The sequence below is a fragment of the Budorcas taxicolor genome, chromosome 10 (assembly GCF_023091745.1).
Source record: "Budorcas taxicolor isolate Tak-1 chromosome 10, Takin1.1, whole genome shotgun sequence".
In the NCBI taxonomy this organism is placed as follows: Eukaryota; Metazoa; Chordata; class Mammalia; order Artiodactyla; family Bovidae; genus Budorcas; species Budorcas taxicolor.
The window spans coordinates 47230338-47253947 of record NC_068919.1 but is presented as its reverse complement, the minus strand read 5'-3'; the positions used below and the strand labels follow the sequence as shown (position 1 = coordinate 47253947).

Below are 23610 nucleotides of genomic sequence, written 5' to 3'. Positions count from 1 at the left end.
AGAGTACGGCTCAGGGAGAAGAACACCTGGGTCTGCCTGATTCACAGTCCAAAGGCTAGCTCTGGACAGGAGTCAGTTTGCTTTCAAAAATGATTCAGCTGTCATCAAAGACCTTCAGAATATCTGCATCTGGAGGCACTATATATTCCAATTAACATTGCCGTACCTCCCTACATCCCTCTTAGGAGTCTGGTGTAGAAACAGCAGTATGCACTGTACCCCCCAGCTCTACCGACTTGAGAACACAAGCTTAATGTCTCTTGGTGAGGGGGGTCCGTCCCTGCAGCCTCCATAATTCAGTTTCAGAAACAGAGATGTTTTCTAAAGCCAAGGGCTCCTCCTAACACCAGAAGATTTTGGAAAATTCCAGCAGGTGACTAACATTAAAAAAAAAAAATGTCTGTTGTAAATGTTTTTAGCCACTCAGGATTTGACTTCTGGATTAATAATTCAATTCTTTTTAAGAAAGAAAGGGGAAGCAACAGAAAAGGTTTTCATAATCATCCTCAAATGCATTTTCTAAAATTATTCTATTACATTTTTAAAGGGTATAATTATAAATGTTTTTATGAGCAATTTACTGGAAAATGAAAGTCCCTTAGTTTAAAAAATAATTATTCCATCCCCCTGGCACAGAATTTTATCCCAGCCAGTAGCTCTTTCAAACTACAGGGCATCATTTGTTCACTGGGGAGAGCCAGGTCCACGTAAGAAAAGCTCATCTGAGAATCAATCTCTAGAAAACGCTCGAAATTGCCAGGCAAGAGCACCAACCAGAAAGTGAATCAGCCAAGACTGAAGTGGTGAATTGTGGAGAAGTACTTAGAGAGGCAAAGATTCCTGTGGGTCTAGAAGTCCTCAGGGCTACAACTAAACTTGTTAACTGATTTTAAGTCAATCTAAGCTCAGCTTCCAGGGGGTTCGATCTCAACCCAACTGAGCTTTTCAGTGTTAATCCCATCTTCTGGCTTCGATTTTTCCCTTAGGTCCGCCGGCCCTATCAAGCATCCACTTGCAGCGCCGGTGTTCCAGGCCAACGGTGTGGCACACAGCCCCCTGAGGATAACTTTCGGGAGGTAGAATGTGTAAACTTCTGGCATGCATATACTAACGAGATTCTGGAAGAGGCTTTTTAACAACAGTTATGTCACAATGCTCAGGGCTCCCTGAAGTCCCTGAAAGCCTTGTTAAATTAAAGAGTTGCTGTGGCTCTTCCGCCTCATTCTTACTTCCCATGTTGTCTTCTGCCTTTCTTCCCTTTCATTGGGCTGAAAAGATGGGGCTGAACAACAGCCATCATTAAAAACACCCAGAAAACAGAACAGTTCTGCTGAAAACGCTAACATACCCTGCCCCGCTGTAAAAAGAAAGGGAGGCCGTCTTTCAGATTATAAAGTCACATATTTGATTTTGGAAGTGCAGGCACTAACAGTGCATGGTCCATTCACCCGTGGATTCCCAGGAGTTTGGAATCCAGCAATAGCTTCAAGTCTACCTAGGTAATGTCTCATGAGGTCACCTCAATGTCATGAGAATCCTGACCACAGTCTCTGCAGACTGCAAACACTGGCTGCCTGGAAGCTAACCCCGCTACCTCCCAGGAAAGCATCCCCCAGATCAGAAAGCGGCTCTCTTCACCCAAGGCCAAGGACTCCACTCAACCCTCCTTGAGGCTGAAAATGCTGATTTTAAGGTGATGGTGTTTGCTTTTCCTTTTGCGTTGTGTGCATGTATGCTTTAAGTATTAAAAAGGCGTAATCACCTAGTGTGTAGGTTAATTTCTTTCCGATATTGTAATTTATGCAACATTAATACTGGATGCCAGCTCCAATTTTCTTGCTGCTTACACTCTGGGAGCCGACTTGCATATTCTGCCAATTCCATTACATCATCTGAAAACCCAAACATTTCCCATTTCCAAATCACTCTCATCTACTGAGCATACTTACACATTCCCTCTTCTTCTTCCTAGCTCACATGCACAAAGATTGGTATCCCCAAGTAGCAGACGGTACATCTGAGGTTAAAGTCTGCAAATGCACATAATTTCTGGAAGCTATTACTACTGCTGTGTTAGCTAAAGGATGCCTCCATCTCTGACCTTCCTTTTCCATTCAGACTGTTATATAACCAAGTGCCTGCGTGCAGGATGTGAGTTGAGTGTTTGGGCCTTACCTCCTCTCCCTCCCCCCATTAACTCTCCGGAGGGATGGACAAGAGGTGGGTTCAAAGAAGAGGGAGTGGGGGGTGGCCCACTAGGGGGCAAGGGGATGTGGGTCAGCAGGTCAGTTGCACAAGATGCATCCTATCTGCACTCTGTCCCTCTTCCCTTGTTGCTGAGCCTCCGGGGCTGGTGGTACCAAGAAAGCCCCATCGGTTATATAATTTGCAAGAACAGCAAGTTACGGATTTGCTAGTCGGTTCTGCAGCCTGCCACCCTGATCTCTTGCAATAACACCTTCTGGCAAGAATGACACCTGAAGATGCTAATAACACACGGGAGGGGGATGGCTAAGACAGAGGGGGTGGCAGCACAAACCAGAAATTAGTGCGGCTTCCTACATACTATGTCCCCCTCTTCCAAAAAAAAAAAAAAAAGCTTCAGAAACACATGAAGGGGATTTTCTCCAGTGTTTCTGATTAACCCTGTTACATAACCCGCTCGCATTCCAAATCCACCGTCTCAGGTCTAAATATACTCTTTGCAGCCAAAAGCTCTCTACACACAAACTCACCCAGCTAGCGGCAGGTCCAGGCCCCCGGCCCCATCCCCCTTCCTGTACTCCCGACCCTCGCTGCCCCCTCCCTCTCCCTTAAACCGCGATTTGATGTGCTCGCTCTTCCGAAATCGCCTTTAATTAAATGTTTTTCGCATGTGTCTTCCTGATGGCTTTTACTGTACTCGAATTCCGTGAATGGGAAAGCGCCTGGACAGGGGGTGTGGCTAAGGTGGGGCGGGGGGGGGGGGGGGGGAATACTGTAAAACAGCCAGCACATGATCAGCCATATTCCTACCTCCAACTCTAACATTGAGAGGAAAGGAGGGGCTCTGGGGCCCCCACTTGCCTCTTCCAGCTCTCCCTATCTCTGCCTGAAGCTGAGTGACAAGAGGAGGGGGCCCGCTGGGCCAGTGCCCAAGCCGGAGCTGGAGATCTCTGTCCCCCAGCCCTGGGCGGCTCGCGCGAGCTGGCTTCCTCCAGAGTGACAGGCGTGATTTATACATTATTTACAACAGTAATTAAAGCCATAGCTTCCTCCTGTTCTTTATAAACTCTGGGCGTTTTCAAATAACCCCCCACCTCAAGAAAAAACCCACATCAGGTTCCCATACCTTTAAGAAAGAGGAAAGAGGGTGAGCTTTTCCCAACACTCCACTTTAATTAGAAAAAAAGCAAGGAGGGGTCATGGAGCCGCCACCCCCCCCCCCAAACAGACACACGCACACAGATCCTACAAATGAAGTGTGTAAAAAATTGCCCCCCCGGGGGGGGCGGGCATCGATCGCACTATCCAACAAGCATTCAACTCGCACTGACCATTCCCCGGTTCTTGCAGAAACGCTTGGTGAGGGAAGGATTTCCCAGGGCTGAAATAAGTTTGGGTGCCTTGCGATCTTTCTTTTTCTGCTTGTTTGCTTTTGCAGACGCTCACTCCGAATGCGCGTGGAGCGCCCCACAGGACCGCCGCCGCCGCCCCGGGCGCGCTGACGCGCACACGCCCCCCGCCAGCCTGGGCGCCGGGCTGCGAACCCCGGGTCTGCAAACTTGCGCACCTCCCCTCGCGGCGCCCGCCAGACAACTTGGCGAGCACCTCACGCGCCCGCACCCCGCTCCCCCCAGCCCTATCTCCAAATCCCAAATCCACGGCTGTGCTCCAGGAAAGGTACCCACGTCGCTCCCCCGCCCCAAGTCCAGAAGCGCTCCCTTCCTACCCCGGGAGGCGGGGGGGCTGCCCTGATCTCTCACTTCTAACGCCCCTTTCACCTCTGCGGGGGGCCGAAAGCCCACCACGTCCCAGGCTTCCCGGGCCGAAACTGTCAAGAGGAGAAAAGGTAAAAGGGGAGGAGGATGGCCATCAAAAGGATTTTTTCCCCGGTCTTAAAAGGACACTGCCGCTTTAAAAGTTTCTTTCCCGGGCCCCCACTCTCCGGTCCTCCGTATTTTGGGGGAGAGTATTTAATTTGAGCAACGCGGCTTTCTTCCTCTCTTTGCAGAAAAAAATCAAAGCCGGGGGGTGAGCCCGCCGGCTGTCAACCCTCCTGCCGCCTCCCCCGCCCCCCTCTCCTCCCGCAACCCGAGAACGGGCTGCAAAAGTTTGCAACATTTCTGGGGGGCGGAGGGGGGAGGGGAAGGGGGTGCTCCGAGCTCCGGACGCCGCGGCCAGCTAGCGCGCGGCCCCCGACCCCGCGCCCCGGGCGCCCGCTCCCGGCCGCCCCCCGCTCCGCGCCGGGGCTCCCGCCGCCCCCTCCTCAGCCCCTCTCACAGCCTCCTACCTCTGCTGGTGCTGGAATAGCTCTGTCTGCGCACCGGGGCGGGCGGCTCGCTCTTGCGGGCGCATTCCTGGTTCAGCGGGGTCTCCCTGGAGCCGGCGGCCGCGTCCGAGCCGCTGCTGCCCGGCTCGCTGGCGGCGGGGTCGGGGGCTGCCGGAGCTGACTCCATGTTTTTTCCCAATGTAGAGATCGCTGGAGATGGCGAGCTCCGAGACTCCCTCTATCTTCTGTTTTCAGAGCAACTCTATGGTACCAAAAAAAAAAAAAAAAAAGGGAGAAGGAGACCGGGGAGAGCAAAAGGGAGAGAGCAGGCGGCGGCGGGCGGGCGAGCGAGAGCGCAAGGGAGCGCGCGGAGTGTGTCTGGGTGGACGTGAGTGTGCGCCCGAGAGGGGATGGGAGGCGGGTCTGGCCACAGGCAGCGCTAGCGAGAGCTTCTCCAGCCGGCCCCCACACCCACATTCCCCACCCTCCAGACCCCAGACCGAGAGCCGCGGACTGGCTGCCAATTTTGGGAGGTGGGGAAAAGAGTGGAGGAGGAAGGGAGAGCCTCCCGTGCCCCAATCCTCCCCTTTCCTCGGCCCAGGGGCAGCAATTAAGATTCGTGAGATTGATTCTGTACCTACTTCTGGGACTCTCTCGGGAGCAGAACTCGTCCCCATCAGCAGCCAGCCTGGGAAGAGACAAATCCGGTTATCCACGTGGGGGACTCGCAGGTAGCTCCCCGCCAGCCCAGCCCAGGACTGAGGAGATACTGAAAAGGAATTCGACCTGCGCTGGGGGAACTGAGGGTGTGGCACTTTTTACTTTGGGATGGGACGTCCAGTGGGTTTCCCGTATCGCTTTGATGTAACTGTGTGAGTTTAGAATTGCCACGAAGAGCCAATTTCTGATATGGTTGGAAGAGGTCGCTTTCAGCTCCTTAGCTGTTTTCTCCGAGAAGGGTCCAGAAACCACTTGGCAGGGCAATTTCTACTGGAGAAAACTTTGGCCTGTTTGGTAGATGACTATCTAAGCTGGATGAAATATGCCACACTGCATCTAGTTCATTCGTAGCTGCTAATTGTCAATTCCCATGGTACTACTGCTATTAAATGTACGGTCTCATCCATGAAATATATACTAGAGAGGCGTTAATAACATCTGGATGATAAAATTCAGATAATTAACAGCTTTTAATAAGTCGCATCATTGTAGGCATCATTCTTGCACACCCAGCTTTCACTGAAACTCCCCAGCACATAGTAGGTGCTGAATGAAACCCAAGGGTGGCAAAGAACTGCAGCAGTGTTACTTTGATCCCAAGCTCCAGTATGAAGGAACAGTACAAATTGGATGAGTGGAAAATATTCAGGTGGTAGTAGCTTGATTTTCTTGTCTCAATACTCAATCCACCATTTCCTATTGCCTGTGGAGACAATGATGAAATCAGTACATTTTTAACACATACCCCCACCTTTCTTTCAGAAGATTTACAAATTTTGACAACAAAAAATATTGTTAAATACCAGAAGGTGACATAAATATGTGTATTTAGGGGGTGGGGTGGGGAGGGCATCGAGGAACATTTTGCTTTTTGCTAACTTTCTGGTTTGGAAGAAAAGACTTTTCAAAGATAAAAGGAAAAAAAACCTAGTTAGATAATAGCCTAAGAGGAACCGCCATATGCCCAACTTCACACATGGTTTGTGTTACCGTTACTGATCTTGGTCTGATTTCAGATACACAATGCTATTTGCCATGGTCTGTGTGTTAATCAGCAAAACCTGTGGTCCACTCTCCGGAGTGATGTAACTGAAATGTGAACAGTTTTGATACCTTAATCCAGTCTCTGCAAGGAACCCTGGCTTTTGGCTGTCTGTTGGCGCCTACAAACAATGCCATGATTGTCTCCTCCCTGCCCCTCAAATCAGATTTGTGGGTTTCCCCATACATCAAAGCACAGATTTCCAGAGCAGTGTTCACACCTTTTATAACAGGTTAGTGTTAGCCTGTTAATAAAGTTCTTGATGCACTTGACCTAGCTTGTCACATTTGACTTTTCTAAGTAAATATATCAAAGTGCATAGCTTAATGAACAGGTTCCTCTGGGACAGTAAGTATGTTAAAACACATCCATGGCCCATATTTATTTTCAAATATTTGGGAGAAAAAAAAAACTTTACCTATTAAATTTCACCAGTGATTCTATTTGGGATGCAAGCAGCTTAAAAAATATCTATGGCTCATTTTAGCTACCAGTAGTAGCTTATTAACATTTTGGGGGAAATCTATTCCCTTGGGCCTTTAATTGGTTCCTTTGCTATTCTCCTTTGAGTAAACTCGTATTTGTCTACCCAGGAAAAACTGTCCTGAATATGGCCCTAGTGACCTTAGTTAAAGATAGAGTCCATATTCCCCTCAGCGGCAAATTGCAGCTCCCAAAAGCCGGTTCTCCTGCTTTCCTAAAACAATTACTGCTTCTGCAATTTAAAACAATTGGGAACACAAGTGCTTTCCTCAAGGGAAAAATAAAAGTGAGTTAGATACATTACTTGACTGTCAATCATTATTACTAAAGTGTAAATTACTTGGATTGGAGAAGCAGTGATTAGGATTATATTTCTTTCCTTCCCTCATGTCCCTTCCCTGATTACTAATTAAGGCTTTACAATTTTCCAAATATTTAGAAAGATGGCAGCTTCCCTTAGACTCTGTTCATTGAGAAAGGGCAGTACTGTTTGCTTAAAAATGGTTATTTTACTTTGCACTACTGAGTTGAGACAATGGCTTAGAAAAACCTATGCTTTGTAGAAGAGAAAAGCCTAAAAACCATTCTTTGCAGACTCCTCTTGCCCTCACCAAACTCACCAGAACTCCCCTACCTCCTTTTTCATCACAGGCTCCCCCCACCATGATGACTCTATGTTTTTCTTATTCCAAGGTCATTACGGGGAACCTGGAGAGTTGGCTGTGACTCCCCTCTCTCACTTCTGCCCTTCACTTTCCACAGCCTAGCAGACTTGCCAGGTGCTTTCAATTCTAACTCTGTGATATCTGCCCTTCCTATCTTTGGCTACCATATCACTCCAGTTCCAGACATTATCGCTCGCCTAAACCATAACCTTCCAAATAACTGGCCTTCGTTCTTTTAACTATTCTAATCCATCCCAGAAAACATTGCCAAGTTCATTATCCTGAACTACAGCTCTCATTTCCCACCATGTCACTCCCCTGCTTACAAGACTTTAATGGCTCCCTATTGCCGATCCAATTAACCACTAACTAATCAACAAGGTATTCAAGGCTCTACCTCACTTATCCCTGCACCAGGGATGGCAAATTGATCTCATCTCATGAGGCACTCCTGAGGTCAGTTGAAAAGGTGTGGGCTGTGATTGATGAATGCTGTCTCACTTGGGTGGAGGACTGGGAGCAGGATACTGGTGCCAGGAGTCTGCCAAACTGCCTGGCATCCTTACATACTTCCTGCAATCCACGTGCAATTCTCAGACCAGGCCATGCACCACTTCCCTCTCCTCCTACTTGTGGTGCAGGATAAACGCAGAGGCGTTTGCTTCTGCCTCTTCCCTCGTGGCTCAGTGGTAAAGAAACTGCCTGCCAATGCCGGAGACACAGGTTCAATCCCTTGGTCTGGAAGATCCCTTGGAAGAGGGAATGGCAACCCACTCCAGTATTCTTGCCTGGAAAATTCCATGGAGAGAGGAACCTGGTGGGTCACAAAGAGTCAGGCATGACTTAGAGACTAAACAACAGCAATAAAACAACTTCTCCTGAAATGTCCTTTCTGCCTTCTCTGTTAACTGAATCCCTACATTTCTTTAAAGGTCTGTTCTACTGGGTTAGCCAAAATGTCCATTCCAGAGTGGATTGCCATGCCTTTGTCCATGAGGGGACTCTCCTATACAACGTTTATTTATTCTAAACTATATATTTGAACTGTCTTAGTATTCTGCACTCCTCTTAAGGCACCTGGCTCACCTGGTGCTGTGGTTGGCTGAACATCTGCCTTACCCTCCATTCCTAGAAAACAGAGGTTTACCCTTGCACACAGTAGGCACACATTAGACTTAGTGGATTTGAGAAATGGTCTTAATCATAAGGTAGCATGTCCACACAGTGATTCCATTACGCAACATGAACGAAAACCTGAGTGTTTCAACTTTCAATCACTTGAAATAAGCCTTTCTTTCTTGGGTAAAAGATTAGTTGACATGTATGGGCTGTTAAAATTTATATATGCAAAAAAGTTGTTGACAGTTATTTGCGTTTCTTAGAAAGAGAAGGAAAATTATGGAAATATAAAGAATTTCCTTGGGCAAGGGGAGCTTTCTACAATATGCCTAAGAACAAAGAAGACAGAAAATTAAAATCAAGTGCCCAGGCAACAAGTTTCCTTTCTTTCAACAAAGTATCAAGAAACTGAAGCTGGACATGATGCTCAAAATAGAAGAAAGTCAAAAGAAAATGTAGCAGCTCTTGGGCATGGGAGGGGCTCCCTCATTCTGCTGCAAGGTTTATAGGTTAATAGTCAGAGCCACCCCAACTAGAAAAGTCCAGATTAAGAAGACTCCTTTGTTCAACCTTTTTTTTTTTTTTTTTGTACAGTTCTTCTGTGTATTCTTGCCACCTCTTCTTAATACCTTCTGCTTCTGTTAGGTCCATACCATTTCTGTCCTTTATCAAGCCCATCTTTGCATGAAATGTTCCCTTGGTATCTCTAATTTTCTTGAACAGATCTCTAGTCTTTCCCATTCTGTTGTTTTCCTCTATTTCTTTGCATTGATTGCTGAGGAAGGCTTTCTTATCTCTTCTTGCTATTCTCTGGAACTCTGCATTCAGCTGCTTATATCTTTCCTTTTCTCCTTTGCTTTTCGCTTCTCTTCTTTTCACAGCTATTTGTAAGGCCGCCCCAGACAGCCATTTTGCTTTTTTGCATTTCTTTTCCATGGGGATGGTCTTGATCCCTGTCTCCTGTACAATGTCACAAACCTCCATCCATAGTTCATCAGGCGCTCTATCAATCAGATCTAGTCCCTTAAATCTATTTCTCACTTCCACTGTATAATCATAAGGGATTAGATTTAGGTCATACCTATATGGATGTGAGAGTTGGACTGTGAAGAAAGCTGAGCGCTGAAGAGTTGATGGTTTTGAACTGTGGTGTTGGAGAAGACTCCTGAGAGTACCTTGGACTGCAAGGAGATCCAACCAGTCCATTCTAAAGGAGATCAGTCCTGGGTGTTCTTTGGAAGGACTGATGCTAAAGCTGAAACTCCAATACTTTGGCCACCTCATGCGAAGAGTTGACTCATTGGAAAAGGCTGTGATGCTGGGAGGGATTGGGAGCAGGAGGAGAAGGGGACAACAGAGGATGAGATGGCTGGATGGTATCACCTACTTGATGGACTTGAGTTTGAGTGAACTCCAGGAGTTGGTGATGGACAGGGAGGCCTGGTGTGCTGCAATTCATGGGGTCGCGAAGAGTTGGACATGACTGAGTGACTGAACTGAACTGAACTGATACCTGAATGGTCTAGTGGTTTTCCCTACTTTCTTCAAGTCTGAATTTGGCAATAAGGAGTTCATGATCTGAGTCACAGTCAGTTCCCAGTCTTGTTTTTGCTGACTGTATAGAGCTTCTCCATCTCTGGCTGCAAAGAATGTAATAAGTCTGATTTCGGTGTTGACCATCTGGTGATGTCCATGTGTAGAGTCTTCTCTTGTGTTGTTGGAATAAGATAATCATGATGGTGTGATCACTCACCTAGAGCCAGACATCCTGGAATGTGAAGTCAAGTGGGCCTTAGAAAGCATCACTACAAACAAAGCTAGTGGAGGTGATGAAATTCCAGTTGAGCTATTTCAAATCCTGAAAGATGATGCTGTCAAAGTGCTACATTCAACATGCCCACAAATTTGGAAAACTAAACAGTGGCCACAGGACTGGAAAAGGTCAGTTTTCATTCCAATCCCAAAGAAAGGCAATGCCAAAGAATGCTCAAACTACTGCACAGTTGCACTCATCTCACATGCTAGTAAAGTAATGCTCAAAATTCTCCAAGCCGGGCTTCAGCAATATGTGAACCGTGAACTTTCAGACGTTCAAGCTGGTTTTAGAAAAGGCAGAGGAACCAGAGATCAAATTGCCAACATCTACTGGATTATCAAAAAAGCAAGAGAGTTCCAGAAAAATATCTATTTCTGCTTTCTTGACTATGCCAAAGCCTTTGACTGTGTGGATCACAATCAACTGTGGAAAATTCTGAGAGAGATGGGAATACCAGACCACCTGACCTGCCTCTTGAGAAACCTATATGCAGGTCAGGAAGCCACAGTTAGAACTGGACATGGAACAACAGACTGGTTCCAAATAGGAAAAGGAGTATGTCAAGGCTGTATATTGTCACCCTGCTTATTTAACTTATATGCAGAATACATCATGAGAAATGCTGGGCTAGAAGAAGCACAAGCTGGAATCAAGATTGTTGGGAGAAATATCAATAACCTCAGATATGCAGATGACACCACCCTTATGGCAGAAAGTGAAGAGGAACTAAAAAGCCTCTTGATGAAAGTGAAAGAGGAGAGTGAAAAAGTTGGCTTAAAGCTCAACATTCAGAAAACGAAGATCATGGCATTTGGTCTCATCACTTCATGGGAGATAGATGGGGAAACAGTGGAAACAGTGTCAGACTTTATTTTTCTGGGCTCCAAAATCACTGCAGATGGTGACTGCAGCCATGAAATTAAAAGACGCTTACTCCTTGGAAGGAATGTTATGACCAACCTAGATAGCATATTAAAAAGCAGAGACATTACTTTGCCAACTAAGGTCCATCTAGTCAAGGCTATGGTTTTTCCTGTGGTCATGTATGGATGTGAGAGTTGGACTGTGAAGAAGGCTGAATGCCAAAGAATTGATGCTTTTGAACTGTGGTGTTGGAGAAAACTCTTGAGAGTCCCTTGGACTGCAAGGAGATCCAAACAATCCATTCTAAAGCAGATCAGTCCTGGGTATTTTTTGAAGGAATGATGCTAAGGCTGAAACTTCAGTACTTTGGCCACCTCATGCAAAGAGTTGACTCATCGGAAAAGACTCTGATGCTGAGAGGGATTGGCGGCAGGAGGAGAAGGGGATGACAGAGGATGAGATGGCTGGATGGCATCACTGACTCGATGGACGTGAGTTTGAGTCAACTCTGGGTGTTGGTGATGGACAGGGAGGCCTGGCGTGCTGCAGTTCATGGGGTTGCAAAGAGTCACACACGACTGAGCGACTGAACTGAACTGAACTTTGTTCAACCTGGAGAAAAGTGAAAATGAAGTTGTGTCTGACTCTTTGCCAACCCCATGGACTGCAGCCTACAAGGCTCCTCCCTCCATGGGATTCTCCAGGTAGAGTACTGGAGTGGGTTGCCATTTCCTTCTCCAGCGGATCTTCCCAAACCAGGAATCGAACCCGGGTCAGGGATCGAACTTGGGTCAGAGATCGAACCTGGGTCTCCCAAATTCCAGGCAGACAATTTAACCTCTGAGCCACCAGGGAAGCCCTGGAGATTTACATTGTTCCAACCTGGAGAAGGAACAATGTAAATCTCAAGTCCCCATAGAGGGGAAGGGAAGAGCCAGTCTTGCCAGATGCTTGCAAGTATAAAGGAAGATGAAGGCCTGCAATACCCACTCTGGATAATCCTCTCCACCTCTCTTCCTGTTTTGTACAAGAGGAAACCAAAATGCAGGGAAGTGACTTGCTCAAGACCACCCAGTTAATCCATCCTGCCATGGATGTGGAATCCTCTGATTACCTGAGCTCAAGACCCAACTCTGCCACGTACCAGCACTGTGGGCAAGGATGTCACTCACCATTTTTATGATTTTATTTCCTCAGGTATAGATGAGAGTTATTAGGAGGGTTAGATAAGACAATCCTTCTAAATCCTTCAAAAATGCTTGCCACTCAAAATGTTGCTATCATTCTTGTTAGTGTTAGTCACTCAGTCGTGTCCAACTCTTTGTGACCCCATGGACTGTAGCTCACCAGGCTCCTCTGTCCATGGAATTCTCCAGGCAAGCATACTGGAGTAGGTAGCCATTCCCCCTTACCCAGGGGATCTTCCCGACCCAGGGATCGTACCCAGGTCTACTACATCACAAGCAGAGCACCATCTGAGCCACCAGAGAAGCCCTAATTACACATCTTTAATAAAATAATTATATAAAACTTCACTATCCAGTGCAGTAACCACTGGCTGCATGTGGGTACTGAGAACTTGAAATGCAGCTAATTCAAATTGTAATATATGATAAATGTTACAAATCCACATTAGATTTTGAAGACAGTACAAACATTCAAAAAAACTAAGATCATGGGATCTGGTCCCATCACTTCATGGCAAATAAATGGGGAAACAATGGAAATAGCGACAGACTATTTTCTGTCCAAAAATAGGGCTCCAAAATCACTGCAGATGGTGACTGCCGCCATGAAATTAAAAGACGCTTGCTCTTTGGAAGAAAAGCTATGACCAACCTAGACAGGATATTAAAAACCAGAGACATTACTTTGCCAACAAAGGTTCATCTAGTCAAAACTACGGTTTTTCCAGTAGTCGTGTATGGATGTGAGAGTTGGGCCATAAAGAAAGCTGAGTGCCAAAGAATTGATGCTTTAGAACTGTGGTGTTGGAGAAGACTCTTGAGTGTCCCTTGGGCTGCAAGGAGATCAAACTGGTCAGTCCTAAAAGAAATCAGTCCTGAATATTCACTGGAAGGACTGATGTCGAAGCTGAAGCTCCAATACTTTGGCCACCTGATGCCAAGAGCTAACTCTTTGGAAAAGACCCTGATGCTCAAAATACTGAAGGCAGGAGGAGAAGGGGATGACAGAGGATGAGCTGGTTGGATGGCATCACTGACTCAATAGACATGAATTTGAGCAAGCTCCAGGAGTTGGTGACGGACAGGGAAGCCTGGCATGCTTCAGTCCATGAGGTCGCAAAGAGTTGGACAGGACTGGGTGACTGAACTGAATACAAAAAATGTTATGTCTCATTAATAATTCTATATTGATTGCATGTTGAAATGGCAATAGTTTGGATATACTGGGTTAAATAAAATATATTATTTAAATAATTTCACCTATTTTAACTTTTTAAAATCTGGCTACTAAAAACATAAAATTACTATGTGGCTCACATTATATATCTACTGGGCAGGGGCGGTATGGAATATATTAACATATGGTACATAGTAGGCATTCTAATGATTTAACTAGACTAACTGCTAGGTTTCATCTGAGGGCATCACTGGGTCAAGAGTTGGCATCCGTCTTGTTATTTTACACAATGTCAGTTGTGCTCCTGCTTTTCACAGGGCATTAAGCAGAGTGCTAAGCAAAACAGAAGCAAAACTAGTGTGTTTTACAGGGAAAGTAAGATATGTTCACCAAAACTAACTGGCATTCTATGAGAAGGCTCTAGCTGCCCTGGAGACCACCGCAAAGAGAGCTAATAATCTCCCTCAGGGAATGAAACAGTAAGGGCTCTGCCCTGAGCAGCTAATGTTCCCTTTGTTCGCTTCTGAACCTGAGGCTGTGGACTTTGATAAGAAAAAAAGGTACTTGAGCACATGCAATTGCCAGGGAACCTAAGAACAGGTGTCCTGCAGTCTCGTGTTTCCAACCTGAAACACCTAAGCTTCCCCTGGGTGGGGTAAGGTGAGGTGATGATTGGGTCAGTGTTTGACAAAGAACCGCCATGAGCCCACTGGTTCTGAGCTCACTACCCTCCATGACTTGCTTTGGGAAACACAAGGAGAAAGAAGCCTAGATTGCAAGCTCCATGAAGGCAGGCATTGTGTCTCACTTGTTCCCCAGTGCCTTCTCGGTGCTGAGCTCTGTGTCTAGCACGTTGGTAATTGCAGTATTTGTTGACTGAGTGGGTGGATGAGGTTTGGTTTTGTTTTTGTTTTTTATATATAAAGAAGCTGTGAATATATCAACAAATATAGGAGTACAATTTATTGAATACCTATTTAATATTAGATTCTAAATACCCTTTCATGTTTCACATATACTTTATGGATTAGGCTCCTCTCCTTTGCCATGAAGCAATTTATTTAACTTCTCTAAAGATCCATTTTTCTTTCTATAAAATGAATTTAATCACCTTTTTTTTTTTTTTTTTTTTTTGACCATTTAGAGCAGAGTTGGTGAGGGTCACATAAAATAGATGAAAGTGACTTGGGAATTCTTAGTGGAGTCCCTCCAATAGAACTGTATTTGTGTTACCCAATATGATTGGCAGTAGCCACATGTGGCTACTGAGCACTTGAGACATGGCTAATGTGAACTAATTTTTTTTTTCCTTTTAAATAGATAATTTTTTTTCAGAGAAGTTTTAGGATCAGCAAAATTAAGCAAGAAGTGCAGAGATTTTCCATATACTTCCTGTTCCGGCACACTCACTGCCTCTCCCACAATAACATCCCCCGCCACAGTGATACATTTGTTATAATCAATGAACTTTTATATTGACAAATTATTATCACCCAGAGGCCTCACTTGACATTGGTGTTGTACACTCTATGGGTTTTGACAAATGTATAATGATATGTATCCACCATTATAGTATCATACAGAGTAATTTCATTGCTCTAAAAATCCTGTGCTCCACCTATTATTTATCCTTCTCTTCTCCCAACCTCTAGCAGCTACTGATCTTTTTATTGTCTCCATAGTTTCGCCTTTTCCAAAATGTCACACAGTATGTAGCCTTTTCAGATGGGCTTCTTTCACTTGGTAATATGCATTTAAGTTTCTTCCATGTGATTTCATGGCTTAACAGCTGATTTCTTTTTAGCACCGGATAGCATTCCATGTCTGGTTATACCACGGGCTTCCCTCATAGCTCAGTTGGTAAAGAATCTGCCTGCAATGCAGGAGACCCCAGTTCGATTGCTAGGTTGGGAAGATCCCCTGGAGGGGGAAAGGCTACCCACGCCAGTATGCTGGCCTGGAAGGTTCCATGGACTATATAGTCCTTGGGGTCGCAAAGAGTGGGACACGACTGAGCGACTGTCACTTTCATTTATCCATTCACCAACTGAAGGACATTTTAGTTGCTTGGAAGTCACGGTAATTATGAATAAAGCTGCTTTAAACATCCCCATGCACATTTTTGCTTGGACTTGAGTTTTCAGTTCCTTTGTGTAAATACCAAGGGGCCCAATTGCTGGGCCATATGGTAAGAGTGGGACTTCCCGGGTGGCTCAGAGGTACAGAATTAACCTGCCATGCAGAAGATATGGGAGACTCCGTGGGTACGGAAGTGCAATCCCTGGGTAAGGAAGATTCCCTGGAGGAGGGCATGGCAGCCCACTCCAGTATTCTTGCCTGGAGAATCCCATGGACAGAGGAGCCTGGCGGGCTACAGTCCACAGGGCTGCTTAGAGTTGGACACGCCTGAAGCAACCGAGTATGCATGCATGGTATGAGTATGTTGGATTTTGTAAGAATTTACCAGAGTGTCTCCCAAGGTGTGACGCCATCTTACATTCCCACCAGCAATGAATTGGAGTTCTTGTTTCTCTATACCCTCGCCAGTATTTGGTATTCTGGAGTTTGACCATTCTAAGAGGCTTGTAGTGGTATCTTGTTTTCCTTTGTGTGTCCCTAATGACATATGATGTAGAGCATCTTTTCATATGCTTATCTGCCATCTGTATACTTTCTTTAATGAGGTGTCAGTTCAGATCTTTTGCCCATTTTTAAGTGGGCTGCTTGTTTTCTTGCTGTTGATTTTTAAGTTATTTGTATATTTTAGATACTATTCTTATCCGATATGTCTTTTAGAAATACTGTATTTTCTCCCAGTCTATGGCTAGTTTTCTCATTCTCTTGACACATCTTTCAATATTAATTTTAATGAAGCTCAGTTTATCAATTCTTCCTTTCACAGATCATACTTAGGATGTTTTATCTAAAAAATTATCACTGTGTCCAAGGTCATCTAGCTTTTTTCCTTTGTTACGGTCTAAGAATTTTACAGTTTTGTGTGATGCATTTAGGAATATGATGCATTTTGAGTTAATATTTATGAAAGGTTGTAAGGTTGTGTCTAGGTTCTATTTTTGCATGTCAATGTCCAAATGTTCAAGCACCATTTATTAAAAAGACTCTGTTTTCTCTAGTGTATTGTCTTTCAATTCAGTTCAGTTCAGTCGCTCAGTCGTGTCCGACTCTTTGCGACCCCATGAATCGCAGCACGCCAGGCCTCCCTGTCCATCACCATCTCCCGGAGTCACTCAGACTCATGTCCATCGAGTCAGGGATGCCATCCAACCATCTCATCCTCTGTCGTCCCCTTCTCCTCCTGCCCCCACTCCCTCCCAGCATCAGAATCTTTTCTAATGAGTCAACTGTTTGCATGAGATGGCCAAAGTACTGGAGTTTCAGCTTCAGCATCATTCCTTCCAAAGAAATCCCGGGGCTGATCTCCTTCAGAATGGACTGGTTGGATCTCCTTGCAGTTGCTGGTCTTCTCCAATACCACAGTTCAAAAGCATCAATTCTTCGGCACTCAGCCTTCTTCACAGTCCAACTCTCACATCCATACATGATTTACTCCTCTTTTAAAAAGCAGTTGACTTAATTTATGTGGGTCTATTTCTGGGCTCTCTGTTATGTTCCATTGGTCTGTTCATTCTTTCACCAGTACCACACTGTCTTGATTACTGTAGCTTGGAAGTAGATTTTTAAATTTTATTTTATGCCAATTAAATTGAAATAGCCATATGTAGCTAGTGGTCATTGTAGTGGATGGTGCAGGCCTTTCATTTCAAGTTTTAATCTTTTGAACTGCTGAGCCACCTTCACATGGATAGCCACTAATAGGTTTTAGGTTCCATAAATATTTAATTTACACCCACTGCAGAAAGATGCTGTAAGGGATTCCAAGATGAATCAGGTAGATTTTATATCCTCTATGAGAAGCCAAGACAAGTCAGTCAGCACCTGAATTCCAAGCTATGTAGCATAAAACGCCATGGGACAGGTTCAGATCAAGTGCTAGGATTTTAAAGAAAGAGACAATGTCTCCTGTTGGAGAAATCGAGGGATGCTTCTTTGAAAAAGGAGCTGTCCATGAGTTATTTTCCTTGGAGTCAGGACTAAAAATACTCATTTAGGAAGTGGTTGTGGGAATAGATGAACTTTTTGCAAGGAGAATTGAAACTGCTCACTACATTTTTGTTCTCCAGGTGGACCTACTCAATGTTATATACAGGTATTTTTCCATTGAGGAACTATGTAAGAATCTTTTTCTGTACAAAGCAATGTCCCAAACAGAATATATCTCTAACATGTATACTTTGCATTCCAGTCAGTGGTTCTCAAAGGGTGGTTCCCAGGCCAGCAGCATCAGCATCACCTGGAAATTTGTTAGAGGTAGAAATTTTCTAAACTCAAAAGCTTTTGAATTGCAAAGGAAACCCACAGAATGGGAGAAAACATTTGCAAATAATGTGACTGACAAAGAATTAATCTCCAAAATATATAAACAAAGACCACCTAACTGGTAAATGCACGTGCATAAATAACTATGAATTCTAAAGGAGGGCTCTTCTTGTGAGAGAATACATCCATGCCTCTGTGGGCTTAACTTGGCCTATGTCTCCAACACAACCACAGAACCCCCTACCCGCTCCCCATAGGGAATCTTACCATAACTAAATCTATACCAGGCTCATTATTTTGGTCATAGTTATACAGAGAGGGTTTTTTCCCCCATTTTTCAAAAATTGGATAGAGCTTAAATTTTAAAATTAAAAAGAAAAAGTAGGGGAAACCCTGTTAAACTAGCCTGGGGCACTGATGATTCAGAATGCCAGTTCTGCCCTGGTAAAGATAGATGTTTAGATGGAGAGCCTGTGTGAAACTAAGTAAGAAATCAGCAGGAAATATTTTCTGCTTAACAGATCAGAAGGGTGACAAACAGTAGCACTGTTCCAAAAAGCTGCATCATAGTAGATATTATGGGTCAAACGTTCCTTTAAAAATAGTTCTAAGTTGATCCTCTCTTTCATTTCATAAGAAATGTAATTGCCCCCCAAATTTAGTTAGCCATCTCACTAAATAATTTTTTTTCAATTTTACATGTATCTGTTACTTCACAACAATGCTGGATAACAAAGCACCCCGCAACTTAGTGGCTTACAGACACAAATATTTCTTCCTCCTTCTTATGTCTGCAGGCATGTTGGGCTCAGCTGGGCTGGGCCACCAGAGGTGGCTGACTGGGTTTAGGTCTGTTCTACACATCTCTCATTGATCTTGGGACAATGGTTGACTGAGATCTGCTCTGTTCAAAGGCAAGTGCACAGGTCTAACATGCATGTATCACACGGGCTAACAGCCCATTGGCTAAAACAAGTCATATGACCAAATCCAAAGTCAAGGGGTGAGGAAGTACCCTCGGCTCACCAAGAGGCAAGGGCAAGGATCTGAAGTGTATACCACTAGGAGACTGAACAACTGGGGCCAACAATTCAATCATCAGAGATGGCTTATCTGAAGACCAGAAGTTCTCAAGCTTGGCGGGACAATGTAATGTGTCCTGGGAGCTTTAAAACCTGGGAGTTTTAAAAATTACTTCTGCCTGGGTCCCATCCTCAGAAATTCTGATTTAATAGGATTGGGGTGCAGCTCAGGCTGGGAGTGGTAAAAGCTCCCCAGGTGACTCTAAAGAACAGCCCACTCTGCTCAGCCAAGTCTGAGAACACTGGTGTTAAACCAAATGCTATCAACAAAACAAATGAAAAAATTTTGACCACTGTTTTGGAGAGGTCACTTTCCTATTCATTTTGGGGACTCCCTGTCTTTTAAGACCGTTTACAGTTAAAGCACATTATTGTATCAGATGCAATTTCTGTTCCCTCCAGTGAGCAGCCTCAGGTCAAATTCATAAAAAGGTACCATAGAGATTTTCTTAGCATTGAATTCTAATGAATTGCTGGTGAGTCTGTTTGTTACTTAGCTATCATTAAAGTGAAAACACTGATGTGGGTGCTAGCTGTTAAATGTCTGTATTTCTGGAGAAGTTGTGTACAGGTGTATAGAATCCTGCTCTTACTAGGAGGTAGGATGTACAGTCTAGATAACACACACATTTTGCTTTTCATGTGTGTGTGTGTGTGTGTGTGTGTTAGTCGCTCAGTTGTGTCTGACTCTTTGCGACCCCATCGACTATAGCCCACCAGGCTCCTCTGTCCATGGAATTCTCCAGGCAAGAATACTGGAGTGGGTTGCCATTCTCTTCTTTAGCGGATCTTGCAGACCCAGGGACTGAACCTGCATCTCCTGCAGTGCAGGCAGGTTCTTTACCATCTGAGCCACGAGGGAAGCCCACTTTTCATATATGTTCGTATTTTCAGGACGTATGTACATTGAGAGTTTTAACTTTTCTTTCTTTCTTCCTCTCGTCCTTCCTCCCTACCTCCCTCACCCGCTCGTCTCTGTCTTTGTTCTTCTTTCTTCTCCTGCCTTCTGGCTTTCAAAGTTCCATAAATGCATGCAAGTTATAAAGGACCCCATAACTGATCTTATACAGATCTGTTCTAAGGGAGTTGTTTTCTGCCATATATTTTGGAAAGAGGATACCTGGGGCTAATTAAAACAGCAGGTTTACTCTTCTATACACTATGCTTTTCCCCAGCAGAGCTTTAGCCACTTAAGGCTCTCGGTGTATATTTACTCTTAAAGCACTCGTGTCATTCATTTCATCACTAATTTTATTGCACAGTTTTCACTTTGGGGTCTTTCTAAACCTCTTTATGACACTCTGAAAATAAAAATATGGCAATGTACTCCCTTTCCTGAATTTTTTTTCCTTTACTGTGTGTAAGAAAGCTAATATTTTAAGGACCAACCTGAGTTTTAGAAAACTCTTCATATCTTTCAGAGATCATCTAGAAATAGTGATCAAGCAAAGCACCCTGCCATAATTTCTCAATATGTTGTCTGGCTCATAGATGGGCTCATTTGTTGGAAAAAGAAGATAAATCATCGGTTTGCATATTATTTTCCCCCGCAATTGAATGCTGGCTGTCAAGATACTTGAGATTTTGAATAACCAATCAAATTATTAATTTTTGGATGAAATTCTATAATGCTGTGGCTAATTGTGGATGCCTGTGCAGACTTGGGGAGTGGGGAGTGCTGTGTAAAACTCTAAAAATGTCAGTGTCAAGGAAGAAAAAAAAGATACATCCGCCCTGGAGATGAGTCACTGGAAACATATTGGATACATTTATCAGAGTAGGAAGCACTATAGAGTCAATAACATTTCAATCTGACACTTACTTCACATCCAAAAGTTAGATCCACAAATATTTTCTTCCCAGGGATATGTTGTCATAATAAAGAAAATAAAGCCTTTGGTCTACCAGCTGTTACCTTTTGCACTTATTCCGTGAGGCTAATGACCCAAAAGTACACATCGTCATGCACAAACCATTCCGTAACTGCAGGAGGATGAAGGTAGGAGTCGTCAAACGGCTGCCAAAAGGCTATGTGGCTTTGGAGACGTTGCTCAACATCTCTGGGTTTCGGTTTTCTCATGGGATGAACTAGATGATATCCAAGAGCCCTCTGCAATTTCATTTAATTGCTTAAAGAATTCTTGGCACTACAAAAGACACAGTGTTTGAGGGAGCTCTGTTACAAGAGATAGAAACAAGCAGATGTTCAATATGGACGATGTTACTGGTGGAATGTTCTGGTGCTAAGGAAGTTCATCAAATGGAGCAAGAAGAACAGGAAGAGTTCTTAATTGTCAGCAAGAAAACTAGAGGTCAGTGTGGACTTGGCCAAAGTCACTCACAGAGTTGGTGGTCAAATGCAAGAAGGACCCAGGACTTCTATCTCCCCATTGAGCACCCCTTCCCTTTGCCCCAGGCTGCCTCATGGGCCCACATTCAACAAACCAGACTTTACTAGCTGACAAATCCTCATTTGGCTGACAGGTCACTTGAGAACACCATGGGTTTCACTGTGAGCAAGAAGGATCTTTGAGGGCAGGCAGAGCCTTTAAGATGGGTCACAATGTGATCCCAATGAGTGTGGCCCCAAATGGGGTCAATATTTTACATTCATTATCAGCCAGACCTTAACCATAGGATTCTATAAGGTCAGCAAACGGCCTCGGCTCTAACCAAACGATCACGCTGGATTTGAGTTAATCTGAACGTGGCCCATTTGCGCAAATAGAGCCACTCTTCAATCTCAGGGGTGTCCCAGAGAAGATACAGTTGCAACTTGGAATCCTTACCTGCATGCTTACTAGGCTGTGGCTTCAGGGAAAAGTTAACATGTTTTGAACCATACAAGGAGTATCACTTATGTTATCACAGTGCCAACAGCTGGGTGATAGAATCCCTGTTTTCCAGAGAAATTTAGCCCAGATTCTTAGAGGGGTTGACCAGAAGCTCCATAGTTAACATTCAGCAAGCACAGACTCTCAGTCTGCTGCTGCTGCTAAGTCACTTCAGTCGTGTCCAACTCTGTGCGACCCCATAGACGGCAGCCCACCAGGCTCCCCCGTCCCTGGGTCTAGGTCTGTTTAATTGCAATGCCCATGTTCTTTACATGATATTTTCTTTCTAATGCAAACAGTAATAAAATGAAAAATAAAAACAAACCTTAAATATTGAGCTAGGGAAAATGAAGAAGAAAAGGGGGAAGATGGGTGGATTCATGGAAATAAACAAGAACTTAAAAATCTGGGTCCAGATTCCAGTCTTTCTTCTTGATCATCCCATCCACCTCATCAGCACATATTGGATATTATTATACAACTAAGAGCTACTGAACACTAAGCCTTCAAGTTCTTCAAACAGATTTGCTGTACTTTATACAGATTTCTCAGATAATGATGCAATGAATAGCTACTGCTATCATTCCCTGTAACCCTTGAGGAAACTGAAGCACAGAGAGAAGATAAGTAACATGATCAAGATCATACAACTCATGGGTGGCAGAGCTGATGTGTGACAACCCTGACCACCTTTCCAACTTTAGATGACAGCAGACTTCCCTTCACTGCCCACTAGCATGGTTCAGACTTCCTGGACACATCGCTTGAGGGGAAGGGGAAGGAGGAGGTGTGGAGGAGGGAGAGGTAGGGAGCAGATGAGGGGGTGGTGGTACCTCCCTCCCTACAATTCCCAACATCCCACTACTTCCTCCTCTGGTCCTTCATGTTGTGTTCCACTTCAAAACCTGGAAAACACACTCGAAATATCTTAAGAATAAAAATGTATCATAATACAAGAGGTCCTATGATAGGACGGTCCTGGGGTTGGCTAACTCCACCCTCAGTGATATCAACAAGGGCTTTTCCATCTCCTTACTCTGTGTTTCCTGAATGTCAACTTGAGCCTCATGCAACCTACCTCTTGACGACAATATGACTACTCCAGGTATCATGTCCAGTCGGGAGAAGAGATTCATCTTGTCCGCTGATTTTTGTTGTTGTTGTTTGTTTGTTTAAAGAGAGAACCCCCAGAAACTTCTGAATAGATTTTCGCTCATGACTATTGGCTAGACTGAGTCACAAGCCCACTCCTAAACCAACCCCTGAAAAAGGGAATGGGAGTACCAGAGTTGGCTAAGGCTAACTGAGATTCATTCTAAATTGTTGGAAGGTCACGACTCCTGAGGGAGGGATACTCAAGCGCAAATGCTTAGTGAGCCAGCTATTTCTGCCGTAGAACCTTCCACTCATCAATTGGAAATGGGGGAAATGACCATTGCTCCTTTGCAGGACTGTTACAAACTGATTTTGAGGGATAAATAACATCTTTTGTCACAGGATTAAAGAGCTTTCTTTCTTTTCTCCATTGTCTTATTTGTAATCAAATCATTGAAGTAGCACCACTCTCCTCCAAGAGGAAGGAAAAGCCCTGGACACAAGTAACATGTAACAACATTTTCTATAGTTTAAGTACTCTGGAGATATAAGATATTCATATTCCTCTGATATAAAGCAGAGACCCTCACACTGAGTGAGGGTCAGAGTCCCCTGAAGGGCTTGTTAAAACAGAATGCTGGGCTCTAGAGTTTCTGA

General features: G+C 44.4%; 1 protein-coding gene across 1 annotated transcript in view; it reads right to left on the bottom strand.

The window, feature by feature from the left end:
• The window catches only part of RORA (RAR related orphan receptor A), an 806543-nt gene extending 801885 nt beyond the window's left edge, over window positions 1–4658 (bottom strand). The window contains exon 1 of the mRNA XM_052646480.1: window positions 4493–4658. Coding sequence (XP_052502440.1) covers window positions 4493–4658 — 166 coding nt within the window. The remainder of the gene's footprint in view (window positions 1–4492) is intronic.
• Between the last annotated feature and the right edge of the window lie 18952 nt (window positions 4659–23610).